General features: G+C 43.0%; 1 protein-coding gene across 4 annotated transcripts in view; it reads left to right on the forward strand.

The window, feature by feature from the left end:
• Window positions 1-14,089, forward strand: part of RTN4 (reticulon 4) — a 73,887-nt gene that overhangs the window by 2,218 nt on the left and 57,580 nt on the right. For 3 of the 4 annotated variants that reach the window (XM_083432503.1, XM_083432505.1, XM_083432504.1), the window contains exon 2: window positions 13,510-13,566. The exons of the other annotated variant lie outside the window; for it this stretch is intronic. In XM_083432503.1, the coding sequence (XP_083288629.1) occupies window positions 13,510-13,566 (57 nt within the window). The remainder of the gene's footprint in view (window positions 1-13,509; window positions 13,567-14,089) is intronic. 4 annotated transcript variants of the gene reach the window in all.

The following is a 14,089-nucleotide window of genomic DNA, read 5'->3' on the forward strand; positions in this document are numbered from 1 at the left end:
CTTTCCCCTAAAGAATACTTAGGGGGCCGTAAGCAGCGCTTTGCCATCTGTCATGGGAAGAGCTTGAGATTTTCCTTTGTGTCTGGAACCTGTTGTCGACCAGCCTTTTCCAAAGGCATTTTGTTTGACGGGCTCCGAATGCCAACACTGGAGAGGAGGAGAGGAAAAAATAATCTAGGGGGTTACAGGAATAGTTGCAGCGCAGGGAAGAATTCTTGTGTGCTGAGAAGGTGGGTGGGGTAACTGCCATCCCGCCCCCCTCCCGTCTTTTGACTTTTGGAGACTTTTCAATTTCAGTAGCTATTAATGCAAGAAACTGGTTCAACACCCACCCGCCCCCATGTAATTCATGCTCCTCCTCTTTGCTTACTTCACATTCCTGCTGCTTTTGTGCCTTGTTCTTTTCTTGATCTAGAAAAGCCCCCCTTTTTCATTCAGGATTAAGAAGGGGGTTAAGTGGGGGGGGGAGCCCACCCCCAGTCCTTCCCACTGTCTAGCATAGGCATTGGAGCTCCGCATATCTTTTTGTCTGCAGGCTAACTGAAGCCTCTACATCCAGCCCGTCTATTGTCACGGAGAGCCCGCCTTTTCCTTGCACCCACTGGATCTAGAATAGATGAGTGATGGCTCTGGTCCTCCTTACAGCAGGCAGGATTCAGAATGAGCACCTCCCTTCCTGTATATGGAACCAGCAAACTTGACTCAGCCTCCTGCCACCGCCCAGCATCCGCACCAGACGGGAGCATTATGCAGTCTTCTCTCTCTGTCTGCCTCTCTTTCTCTTTCTCTTCTTTCAAAGATTTCTGTGCCTTCAGTCTGGAAATCCAAGGCGCTTAGCAAAGCCCGTGTACATTGAAATGCAGATATCTGCCCCTTAGAAACATGAAAAGGATTCGGAAAGCATTTGTTCTTAAATAGAAACAGAGACTAGAGGAGTGATATAGGGAATGATTTGGGCAGGAGAATGTCAGCACCAGATTCACAAAATACTTTATGGAGAGACTTACTGGGAGGATACAAATGCAAAAATAATATTACGATTCTTTTTAAAAAAGAGAGCGAGGCTCATGTGCTAATTTCATACGTTGTGCGTTTCACACTTACATATTACAGTCTCTTTGGTGTCATTGATTGTTGTTAATGTTACAGAATCAAAATAAAATGTTAAAGAAAAGAGAAGCAGCAGCTGCATAATAAATACAGCACTAAATTCCCACCAAGTTTCATGCTGTTTTAAGTATTAGAAATAAGCATGAAACAGCAGGAAATCCAAGTACTGTAGTATTTTCCAGTCCCCTTTGTCATTCTTGGTAGTGCCTTTAATAATGCAGAAACAAAAATGGATGCTGCAGAAATAGTGCAGTATTAGTTTTTAGAGGCATGTCTGTGGATGCTCACTTTCTGTGTATGAGATGGGTATGCTATGAGATGGGTCTTAAAGCCTCTGGATATTCTCTGACAGTGCTGCATTCAGAATGAACTCTAAAGTAGTTCTTGATAGAAGTATATGATAGGAATCTGGGAATAGATGCTCTTTGCCCTTTAGCCATCCTAGGGGATAAGTGTAGTGAAAGTAGTTTCTCTGCACTTGTGCACAATGTATCAAAACATGTTTAGTGTATTTATACCTCGCTTTTCTCCCAAATTGAGAATCAAGGTGGCTTACAACATTTAAAAACAACATTATAAAATACAAAGCAATAAAAACGAACCAGTTAAAATAATAATTAAAATACATCAGTACATATTTAGCACCAGCAGGGAAAATACAGTTACCCTAACAAGTAGGCTATTGATCAGCATTTCAATACCTTAGTTTTCAAAGCCCTGTCTGAGCAGGAAGATCTTAGCTTGCTAGCAGAAGGATGATAAAGTTGGAGCCAGTCTAATCTTTCTTGGGAGGGAATTCCACAATATGGGAGCCACCACAGAAAAGGCTCTCTCTTGTGTCACAACCAACTGTGCTTCTGAAGTTGATTGGGTTGAGAGAAGGTGCTCACCTGAGGATCACACTGGGAGGTTCATATAGGAAGATGCAATTGTTCAGGTAGCCTAGGCTGTGCCCAAGATTCCTGGAATTACAAGAAAGAGAATGATGTATCGAAACACTCTGAAGCTTAATAAGGTACAGTCTCAAAGTAGGGCGAAGAGGAGTGAAAGGAAAGACTTCGGTAGAAAGAACATTGTATAAGTATCAGATCAATTACAAACGGACTTGATGTGTTTTAACTACAAACTTGATGCCCACAAATGAGATGCAAATAAAAGTGGATTAATAGTTAAGATAGTTAAAAATGACAGCAAGAAATACTTGCCTTGTATTGCAAACATTTATATAGTAAGAAGGTGTGTGTGTGTGTTTCTGTGGAAGAACTTGGACTTTAAAATCTGGCCAGGGTGGGAATTGTCACAAGAATTCTGTGACTGCTTGGGAGAGTGGCTGGTGGTTTTATCATTCCTAAATGAAAAGCGACTTCTGAAAAATAGAATGGTTAGAATTAAATGGAACCAGAAACTTGCCAAAGTCCTGAAGGGAGAAAACATTTGTGGAGCTGCTGTCTGATCTCCAGAGAATATTGGGTATTCATCCAAGTATTAACTAGGTGTATTATCCTTGTTTATGGAATATACAGTTAACGTCACTTTGCTACTCTATCAATCACATATTTGCTACTGTGCTGTCAATCTCTGGCTGCACATTTCCCCCATCTTTCCCCCATCAATAACTGGGTGTCTTTCCTCCTAGTATTTCCATCTTACACTTCCCCTTCATTTTGGAAAATGCTACTATTTCCCCTTTCCCCCAGATTCAAAACAAGGGGTGTTCCGCTTCCTGCAGTTTCATCATTTCTAGAACCCAGTGAATCTTTCATTTGATCTCACTAAAATGTTGGTCTTTTCATGTGCTGATTAGGTAGGTCTCCCCATTTCTCCCCCACTTGACAGCAGGTGGGTGCGTCCCATTTGTGCCTTGCCATATGACACACTACTTGCATGTTGTAAAGTAACCCATCAGGGAGATTACTCTATCGAAAGCTGTCTCTCCCTGATATTCTGGTTTACTACGTACAGAGAGGTTTTTGCATGTGGGAAATTAAAAACATATATGTCCCCTCACCAACCACAACTTGCATTCTGAAGTAACACAGGTCCGGATTCTGTCAGCTCCCTCCTGCAAAATGCTTAATTACACAGTAATTCTCCAGTAGCACAGTATATAGGGGCAGGTCGATTCCGTCATGGCCCTTAAATAATAATGTTGATACATTTTGGCATATTTCTGCAGCTACTTAGTTTAGCACTGGAAATACTACTTAACTTTTAATACATCGGTGTATACAGAATTGAATTTTGTGAATTTAGCACAAGGAATTTGGAAATATTTATGTAATGCAAGCTTTGCTTCCTGTTTGAGACGAGCAAAGAATTTTGAAGGGTTGTTCTCTTTCAGTGGAATGTTGTTTCATACTACAGAAAGGTAAGAGTGCTCTGTGTGTGAACAACCATGCTCACTTGAAAAGTATTTGGCTTTATTGGCAATCCACATGTTGAGAGCGATTTTTGAACTTCTCTTCATGCTGATTCATTCAAATGGAGTGTTTGTGTGGGTAGCCGAGGCTTGCCTGTTAATGCAGCACATGGTTGGATTGTCTCGTGGAGGAGGAGTCTAATGCACATGGCTTGACAGTATGGTTCAGAGCTTTGCACTAGCAACCCCAGCGGATGAGTACATTTGAGCTATCCTAGGGCTTGCCAGTCAGAAGGTCGGTGGTTCGAATCCCCACGAAGGGGGTGAGCTCCTGTTGTTCAGTCCGAGCTCCTGCCCACCTAGCAGTTTGAAAGCACATCAAAGTGCAATTAGATAAATAGGTACCACTCCGGCGGGAAGGTAAACGGCGTTTCTGTGCGCTGCTCTGGTTCACCAGAAGTGGCTTAGTCATGCTGGCCACATGACCCAGAAGCTGTCTGCGGACAAACGGCGGCTCCCTTGGCCTATAGAGTGCGATGAGCGCCGCAACCCCAGAGTCGTTCACGACTGGACCTAACGGTCAAGGGGTACCTTTACCATTATAGCCTTTGAATTGTTTCTTTGGCTGGAGTTGCTCTACTAAAAGCTGGTGCTGGGATGCTGGGATGTAGGAGCCCAATGAACAATCACTAAGAACTGATAAAGCTCTAACTCTGAGCATCCTCTATAGTTAACAGCTATCTCTGACTCATTTCTAATAGTTTGTCCTCCCGCAGCAGATTTTTTATTCTGTTATTAGTAAGAGAGTAAATATGGACTATTAGCACAGGAATTGCATTATGTGTACACTGTGCATATTATTTAAATGCAGGAGTTCAGTTCTAGATTGTGAAGTGCTTGGCTAAAAACTGGCTTGCGGTGGATATAAATGGAAGTATGCATTTTCTAATTGAGGTGCTTGAAATCCTGCTCAGTCTTTTGACCTTGGCATCTCGCTTCCTGGTGTGTAACCAGATTCTTGTTTATGAAGATGCTGCATCTAGCCATGACCTTAACTTGTCAAAAACAAGCTCATACCCTGCTGTTTGCAAAAATCATGCAGTTTCAGCAAATTTGCATTATTATTATTATCATTTGCCTAATTTTGCAGTTAGTCTTTTGAACAACCTGGGATGTGATAATCGGAAGGGAAGAAGTAGGTTGGTGCTAGGACAGGTTGAGGTGAGTTCATGGCACAGAAGAAGTAGATAGAGGTTTTTCTCCCTTTTTCATAAATATACAGCTTGTGGAAATCTAGTTGGAAGATACAGGACAGATAATAGAAAGTACTTCATGCAGTGCATAGTTAACTAAGGCTGTCAATGGCCACTAGCCAGGGTGGCTATGCTTTTTCTCTATGGTTGAAGGTATCAATGCTTCTAGTTACTGGAAGCCATAGGAGGGCAGAATGGTCTTGTGTTTAGGTTCTGCTTGCCAGTTTCCCACAGGCATCCAGCTGGCCACAGTGAAAACTCTTGAATCCAGGAGTGCTATCTTCCCCAGCCACTTTGAGTCTTCATCAGATTGCCTACATGTTCTCAAGTTTGCTTCTGCAGCCTTAAGGACTAGAAACTCATTATTTCAACATGAAAGCTGGGATTCCCAATATGGGATTCCTCCGCCACATAGCCAGATCTTCTAACAGCACAGTACAATGTTAGAAACTCAGATATATAAGATAGGTGTCTGTTCGCCAGGGGGTTGGACTAGATGACCCTCGGGATCCCGTCCAATGCAACAGTTCTACAATTTCTATGATCTCAGCTACATTGCTTGATGGTAGCTTGCTCTTACAACAGATCACTTGTCCCAGTATGCAAGAAGGAGAAACACACACACAGTGGAAATGATACTTTCAACTCTGGTCGTCAACTTGGCGCCCTGCCATGTGATGCCCAAAATCTTTCTGATACACTGCATATGGAAGGCTGTAATTTGCCTATGACTCACTTGCATAAAGCAGCGTGCTCAACACGCAAGCAGGTAGACCTTCATTGTGGTATTGTTAGCATCACATTCTCCCATGCCCTGTTTAGGGAAGCTTTTAATGTTTAATAGGTTATTGTATTTTAGTGTTTTGTTGGAAGCCGCCCAGAGTGGCTGGGGAAGCCCAGCCAGATGGGCGGGGTATAAAGAATAAATTATTATTATTATCAAACCCTTTTGGAGAGGCAAGCCATTTCCATAGCTGCCTTGCCAATAGGCTTGTCCAGCTCACAGTCGATGGAGAGGTTGCTGGTTATGGTTGAGCCCAGGTAGACGGGATTGCCTACCACCTCTAGTGTGTGGTCCCCAGTTCAGAGCTGGCGACATCATAACTCAGGATGCTGGTCTTCGTCAGGCTGAACTCCCTGCGGTCTTGGGCAAAATGTTTGAGATGAGTCTTAGTAGAGCTTCCCCAGAGTGCGTTGTCAAAGCTGTGTCATCTGCAAACAACATCTGTTGGATAAGAACCCGCCACATTTTTGTACTTGGCATGGAGTTGCGCCAGGTTGAGCAGACCCTATCAGTCCTTGAATGGAGATACAGGCTGTCTCCAGTCAAGCTGAAGGCATAGCAGAGCAACAGGGAGAAGAATATGCCAAAGTCATCAAACTAAACTATGGTTTAGCGTGAAAATGTGTGGGGGTCCCCCTAGAAAGGAGATTGTGGCTACTTTGCTTATCTGGTCCTGCTGTGAGCTAAGTCATAGTTTTCCTTGGTGCTTCATCGGAACGTGAGCTTGTGGTTTGTCTTGGTTACCGCTCGTGATTGACCTGGAGGGAGACTGGGATGTTGTACTACAGCTTACATCATCCAGCATGGCTGATTATCTGGGAAGATGGGAGCTGTAGTCTACCACCAACATCTGGAGAGCAGCATTTTGGCTTCCCCACCTCTGGTGGTATACATAGAGAATGCACAACTTTAGTTAAGTCTTGGTAGGCTTCGCATGTAAATGCCTTCTTGAATTGTATCACATTTTTCCTTCTGAAATCAAGGACTGGAGTTCCGGTAGGGTTTCACCATAAATCCTATTTCTATTTACAATAATATTAAAGGATAACAACTTTAAAGTTTTGGCAGCAGCTCAAGAGTATGTCACTGGGTATTTGCATTGTTCCCAAATGTTTACCTGAGAAGGTGTGCTGTTAGAAACATACCTTGAATACCTGTCATCCTCTCCACATACTTTTAGCTCATCTCAGCTTTCATATGCTGTTGGGATGAAGTCCCTTTTCTCAGTGAAACAAACCCCTGTTAAACCCTCCCTCGTTTTCCCCCTCTGTACTCCAGAACTTGCTTCTCTCTGCACCACTATAACACACAGTTTCCCTTTCCCTTCCCCCAATTCTCACGACTTTTACTGCCTTCTCCCTCTACCTGTAGTCAACTTACCTTCCAATCTGTTCTTCTCCCCCTTTATCTAAAGCATCTATCCCATTATTTCACATCAAAGACTTTCCAGAGTAGCTTAAAAAGATCAGATGTAAGGCACTCCCCTGCCTTCAGGATTACAATGTGCTTCTCATCCTAGGAGTTGCAGTTGGATCTCTCCCAGTCAGGAGGTTTGTGCCTAGGAGGGCTAGTGCTTAACCCATCATGTCCCTTCTGGTTCTTCCTAAAGACCATATTTCCACATGTAGCTTCGCCACTGCTGACCTTCAAGTCTCAGTGCTTGGCCTGAAGGGTGGGTGGGAATATGTGCTTATTTGAAAAATAAGAATGCCAAGCAATTATTATTATTATTATTATTATTATTATTGCTTTCCTCAGCCACTCTGGGTGGTTTCCAACAGGAGATTAAAAACGCATCAAAACATCAGTCATTAAAAAACTTCCCTAAACAGGGCTGCCTTCAGATGTCTTCTAAACGTCAGGTAGTTGTTTGTTCCTTTGACATCACCAGCTCAATATGTACTCAACTTTGAACTTCCACAAGGCTGTCTTGAGTCAATGCATCGATTGACGTAGAGTCAGACCCTTTCTGCCACCTGCCAATCTTCCCTGCACATGCTCCTTCAAAACACATCCTTCTCTTTACACTACCACACATCTCTCCACATGTAAATCTTTCAATTTCTAAAATTTATTCTTTCCCCTCGCATTTGCGTGTCTCGCTGTGTTCGCTCTTTCTTGGGGATTCAGCCTTCTCCACTGGTTGTCTTTTCTCTCTCATTTCCCCTTCCTTCAGTATACTGTTTTGCTTGCATCCCTCTACAATGCCTTGCTGAGAACACATGGGGCTTTCTTCCCCCCACACAGAGCTTTTATTCCCCAGCCAGTTCACGCAGGCTGAGAGCCTCAGACAGGTGGGCTAGCCACACTGGCAGCCTGCCTGCAACAGCTTAGCAAAAACTGGCACAGACTTCCAACATGGGCCTCTGAACCCATCCCTGCCCATACTTCCAATGAGCTTGAGAGAGCCTTACATTTTCCCAGGCATAAGTGGGAAACAGTTGCAAACAGTGGAGCCCTGGGAATTCTTCCAGAGTACAGCAAATAAGACAGGGATTGGGCTGTGACGTCTCTTTTGCAAGTCTGCTTGTATGGAGACCTCATGATTGTCAAGAGCTTATGTGTTTTCAAGCGTGATAGCTTTGGCAGAGTGTAACTGTTCTGATAACATTGTTTCGGAAGACTTCTGCAAAATGGGTTTCGCCCTTCTCTGTTGTTGCACTGGGCGTATTTTCTTGTTTAGAAATGTATGCAGATTTGTTGAAGCAATTTAATATTTTTGGAGGTTATGATTTGAGTTCAAAAGGTTCAAACGCCAGTATGTAGGGAACAGATATTATATCATTACCTTCTGTTCTCAGCCAAAACAAGCTTGATTTTATGGAAGTCTAGTCATTATTGAGGGGGAAACCCAGTTGTAGCTGTACATACTAAATGTGTACGGAAGCAGGGAATGAAAGCATCTGGGAAGTCAGCGGACGCAACTGTTGTACAAATGTCCATTGTTTATTTCACTGTTGAATTTGCATAATAGTTGTAAGTTCGTAATGGCTTTGTAATAATGCCAGAATGGCTGCAAGTAAGTTTTCGGTGGCCTTTTTTTTGATCTGTTTTCTCATTGTTTTTCATTCCAGTGCTTGTACGAATGCTTTTGTAGTCAAAGCTGGACTAGTATTTAAGCCGCTCTGGGGCCAAAGTATAGAGGCTCCTACTTGCCATGTTTTGGTACTGTCCTATGCACCTGGCAAGCAGAAGCCTCACCTCTCCTGTTATAGTGTTCCAGGAAGCCTCACTTCTCCTGTTGGTGCTTCAGGAAGGGGAGGAGTCAATCCCAGGAAGCTGAGAAGGGTGGTGTGTGTGTGTGGGGGGGGGGGTTGTGTGCCACTGTTGATACCTGATGATCCATCCTAAGTGGCAATCAACTTGAATTCTAGCTCTTATCCTTCTAGGATGGATGATTGCTCTTGGCAAATCATTTAAGATGGTATTTATACCCTTCTTCTTTTGTAAGCATTTGAAAGCAACTAAATGATAAATGTGAATCTAAAACGTATCCTTAAAGGGATTACTACTTGCATTCCATTTTTTAAAAAGCCTTTGACAATAACTAAATTACATTGATCAATAAATTGGGGCCTAGGGGCAAACAGGGCCCCTTCCCATTAATCCTATCTTCTGTGACCTCTGAACCCTTCTCTTTCATGTATCAACTTCTTGTGAGTGTGAGGGTTCAGTATTTCAGTCTTGGAGAGCCACTGCCAATAGGAGTTAATACACCAGTGTGAGATAGTTATGTTGAATGAGACCAGGAGTTACGATACTTTGAGCAGGATTCCTGTTGATTGTGGAATCAAGGGTTTTGAGGTGTGTTCCTGTGCAGCAGAACAAATAATTCCTGTTTTGCCGCCTCATTGACTTTAGTGCTTCCTCTCCTTAAAGGGGGTGTGTCTTCTCTGAAATAGTAAATGGATGCATAACTTCAATATTAGAGTCTGCATGCCTACATTTCGTATTTGTATGCCACCAAGGGACAATTCTTAAGACAGTTTTGCATTTACAACTTTAAATAAGCCAAAAGAATAGATATTAATGGTAGTGTTGTCTTCTGATGATAAGTAGTGGCTGCTACTTTGCAATTTAATAACTTGGAAAGGTTTTGATAACATGCACATTTAGAAACGATCCATTAAAAAGGCTGAGATTCCTCCATTGCAGGGGGTGATACTATGATTCTATGTTTAAATAAATAAACATTTCAAATGTCTGACAGTCCTCATCAATACCATTTAATTGTTCTCATTTCAGCTATCAGGTCTGCACTAAGGTCAAATTTTAATGTGGAAATCCATCTCATAACTCATTGTCCAAAGTGATGCTTGTCTAGCTGTGCATAAATAATTAAAATGTTCCAAACGGACTTCATGGTGCACACTTTCTCAAGCCCTTTTAACAGATAATAGGGTAGCAGTATAAACTCAAAGCAAAATATGTTGTATCAGTCTGCACCACTCTCTGCTTGCATGAGCAGCACTTATACTCTGCAGCATTAATTTTGTAGTAGTAACCTACAATATGGAGAAGGCTGTTTTTCAGATGCCATGTAGCAATAAATTTTGCACTCTGCAGCTTCCCACGAAGTTCTTCAGCCATCCTCTTAATAATTCCCTTTACACAATTTTGATAACCCAGGGCTTCTTCAGGAGGGAGGCCAGGGTATAAATTCAATAAATAACAATAATCTGTCCCTTAAAATTTACTTGGTGTGGGAAATCAGGCAATGTAAAAACTTAGATGAGATCATCACCCACACCATTTTCTGCATCTTGTGCAAATAAATGCGTGCATTAATAGCGCCTTGGTTTTGCAATGCACATCTTTGTTCTCCTCCGCCGGATCTCTGCTTTGTTGAGTAAGCGTACAGAGGCAATCTAGCATTCCTTAATTCTCGGATGCTTTACTTGGCAACCTGAGCAGTGCAGTAATCTGATCTCTTTGTGCGGATTAATACTTTCAAGAAATCAAAGACCAAATGGGCTCCATTTTATACTTGATGCTTTGGAAGTAGAATGTGTACGTAACAGCAGGACACTATTTAAGTGTAGGTTGGAAAGCATCTCCCCCGTTTTGTGTTCCTCAGCAGTTTCAGGGCCAAGAGGGTGTGTGGGTGTGTATGATGTAACTCCACACAACCCTAAGAAAGTTGGGAAATGTTAATCATGGTGTATGTTTGATGTTTTTAGGCCACTGTTTGCTAACGAGGACAAAGCAATAACAGAATAAAAAAGTGGACTAACAATAAAACTAAATAGAAATATAATTATTTTATTTTAAAACACAAGAGAGAGAAAGCAACTGCAGGAAGCAGAGAAAGACCTACTAAATGCAGTGGATAATAATAATAATATTGTTGCCAGAATAGTGATAATTGGATGGCGTTCTAGAGAAAAGAATTCACCACTGAAAAGTCTTTCTTCCTGCTTGGAATTATGGTACTTATTCGCCAGTAGAGATTGACTGTATGGCAGCCATTGCTATCTAGTATGGACAAAATCGGCACCTTGAATTGGACCCATAAAAACACTGAAAGCCGGGGCAGATCTCTTAAAACAAGTTCCGTTCAGTGTGGCATAACTCTAGGCAGAAGTCTGGCTCCCATATTCTGAAATAACTGAGGCTGCTAATCAGCCTTCTAGAAGGTAGCCCAGTATAATGCATTCTATTCATGTTGGCTTCCTTGGCCACCCAAGGAATTTTCAGCAAAAACATGTAGGTGGTATGCACTAAAAAACAGCAATGGTGATGCTTTCTGCAGCTGGCACCTGAAAACAGTCCCTTTGGGCATGCACTTGCGAGGTTTGGGAGATGTAAACAACATCCAGCAGGCTTTATTTATTTATTTATAAATTTCTATAGCACTTTATAGGGACGTGGGTGGCGCTGGGGGTTAAACCACAGAGCCTAGGACCTGCTGATCAGAAGGTCGGCGGTTCGAATCCCCGCAACGGGGTGAGCTCCTTTTGCTTCGGTCTCTGCTCCTGCCAAACTAGCAGTTCGAAAGCACAACAAAGTGCAAGTAGATAGATAGGTACCACTCTGGCAGGAAGGTAAACGGCGTTTCCATGCGCTGCTCTGGTTTGCCAGAAGCGGCTTAGTCATGCTGGCCACATGACCCGGAAGCTGTATGCCGGCTCCCTCGGCCAATAAAGCGAGATGAGCACCGTAACCCCAGAGTCGTTCACGACTGGACCTAATGGTCAGGGGTCCCTTTACCTTTATACCACTTTATATTTTAAAATAAAAATCTCAACGCGGTTTGCAGCATATTAAACAAATAAATCAATGAAACAATAGCTGGGCGACGTTCCTCCGGCCTCATGAGGAGCCTCTTCAGAGGGGCTGGTGAGTCTGGGCCTTGCCCCCTAGGCCAGGTGGAAAGGGCTTTGCAGGGAGCGGCCTTCACGCCTCACAGCCGGGCGATGTTCCTCCGGCCTCATGACAAACACGACACCATATAGTGCATGATTCAAGCCAGCCATTCCCTATTGTTGATGGTCAGCTGCTATGGTGTGCATTGCTCAGCTTCTGCATCATCGTAGATGTGCACTGGCTCGTTCATAGTCCTTTAATCGCTTTCCCACCAAGTTCACATGTTGCCTCATTAAGTGAGGCTCTGGCAGAGCTCTTCTGCGGGGCACAGCTGGCGCCCTTTGCATAACGCTTTTTTTTGCTTCTTGGATCAGTCAGGAAGGGTAGCTAGTAATTATCCTGCCGATACGACGCTCTTGAAATAGTTGATCGCAAGAGGTGAACTGGAGGGCGTATAAGACTTGGGCGAGGGCTAATGGTTAAATCAAAGCTCTTTTGCTGTTTGCTTCAGTGGAAATATGGTAGCTCAACCTTAGTACAGGAGTAAGTGAACATACATGCACTCTTGAGGCTGTTAAGTCAGTGCACTGATTCTGCCTATGCTATTTCATGGTTTTATACAACCTGCTTTGCTTTTATGTAGCATTTAAAACAATCCCAAATATTATATTAAAACATATTTTCAAAGGCCTGGAAACGATGCCTTATGAGGAACGGCTAAGGGAGCTGGGCATGTTTAGCCTGGAGAAGAGGAGGTTAAGGGGTGATATGATAGCCATGTTCAAATATATGAAAGGATGTCACATAGAGGAGGGAGAAAGGTTGTTTTCTGCTGCTCCAGAGAAGCAGACACGGAGCAATGGATCCAAACTACAAGAAAGAAGATTCCACCTAAACATTAGGAAGAACTTCCTGACAGTAAGAGCTGTTCGACAGTGGAATTTGCTGCCAAGGAGTGTGGTGGAGTCTCCTTCTTTGGAGGTCTTTAAGCAGAGGCTTGACAACCATATGTCAGGAGTGCTCTGATGGTGTTTCCTGCTTGGCAGAGGGTTGGACTCGATGGCCCTTGTGGTCTCTTCCAACTCTATGATTCTATGATTCTATTCTATGATTCTATGATATTTTCCTTATTTCTGCAGTCAATTAGCAATAGCTGTCCCCACCCCCGAGAGATTCAATTCCTTAACGTACTTAATGTTCATATGTTTAGGGGACGAATGTGTGGAGGGGGAAGCGTGCTAAAATTAGGGACTCTTGATCCTCATCTTAGGAGAGTAACCGTGTGAATCACATCTGCTGGTGTGGAATTCTGGGTGGAGTTTTAAGTGACCTGTTAACGACCCACATTAGCAAATAAGTGTAGCGGATGAAACGCCCTGGAATTTTTTGGCTGGTGGATCCTGAGTCAATATTCCTGGGCGTTCCTATTTAGGCTTGCAGCTAAGATTGGGGCAAGTGGCCGGGGTGTGTGTGTGTGTGGTGGAATGGGGAGGAGTGTTCCTTAGCAGAAGCTTTTCCACTTTGTGACAAACAGAGTAATCCTGCATGCGAATTCTCTCGTTTCGCTCTTTTTAAACATGGGTGTACAATATCTGCTAAAAATATGAATGCTGAATACTCTCTTCTCCCTCTTTCCCTTCTTTGAGCTCATTTTCCACATTGATTTCTGCTGAGGTCATACTGTATTTGTTTTTCAGATGAGACCCTTTTTGCTCTTCCTGTTGCATCTGACCCTCTGATGCACTCTTCTGCAGGCAAGTTATTTCAGCTAGCCTTTTGCATTAGAGTATGCCCCCACCCCTCCGTGTCCTTTGCGTTTTCCTTTCCCACTAATAGTTTCTAGATGTATTTACTAAAAAAAAGTTGTCGCGGATCCAAGAATACTAAAGTCTTCTAAATTTGCAAAACATGTTCTGTTTGTTTCGAAGCGGCTCAAAATTCAAACTTGGGCAGTTTGTGTCTTGCAGTTAAACTGCAGCTGTCCATGAATTCTTGGAACTTTCCCCTAGGAACACCTTGTAGCTACTATTAACAGAATAACTATTAAAGGCGTAGTTGCTTTCGCTGATACAGAGTTGGCTCTAATTGGTTACAATTAATGAACTGTTAGCATTAATGCAGTTTGCCATAATTGAAATGGCTTCGTCTTTTCACCTGTCGGGTGTATGATGAAGGTAACACTGCCAATCTCTTAATTACCGTACTTTTTGCTCTACAAGACTCACTTTTTCCCTCCTAAAAAGTAAGGGGAAATGTGTGTGTGTCTTATGGAGCGAA

This window comes from Podarcis tiliguerta, assembly GCF_965153285.1.
Source record: "Podarcis tiliguerta genome assembly, chromosome: 3".
Taxonomy (NCBI): Eukaryota; Metazoa; Chordata; class Lepidosauria; order Squamata; family Lacertidae; genus Podarcis; species Podarcis tiliguerta.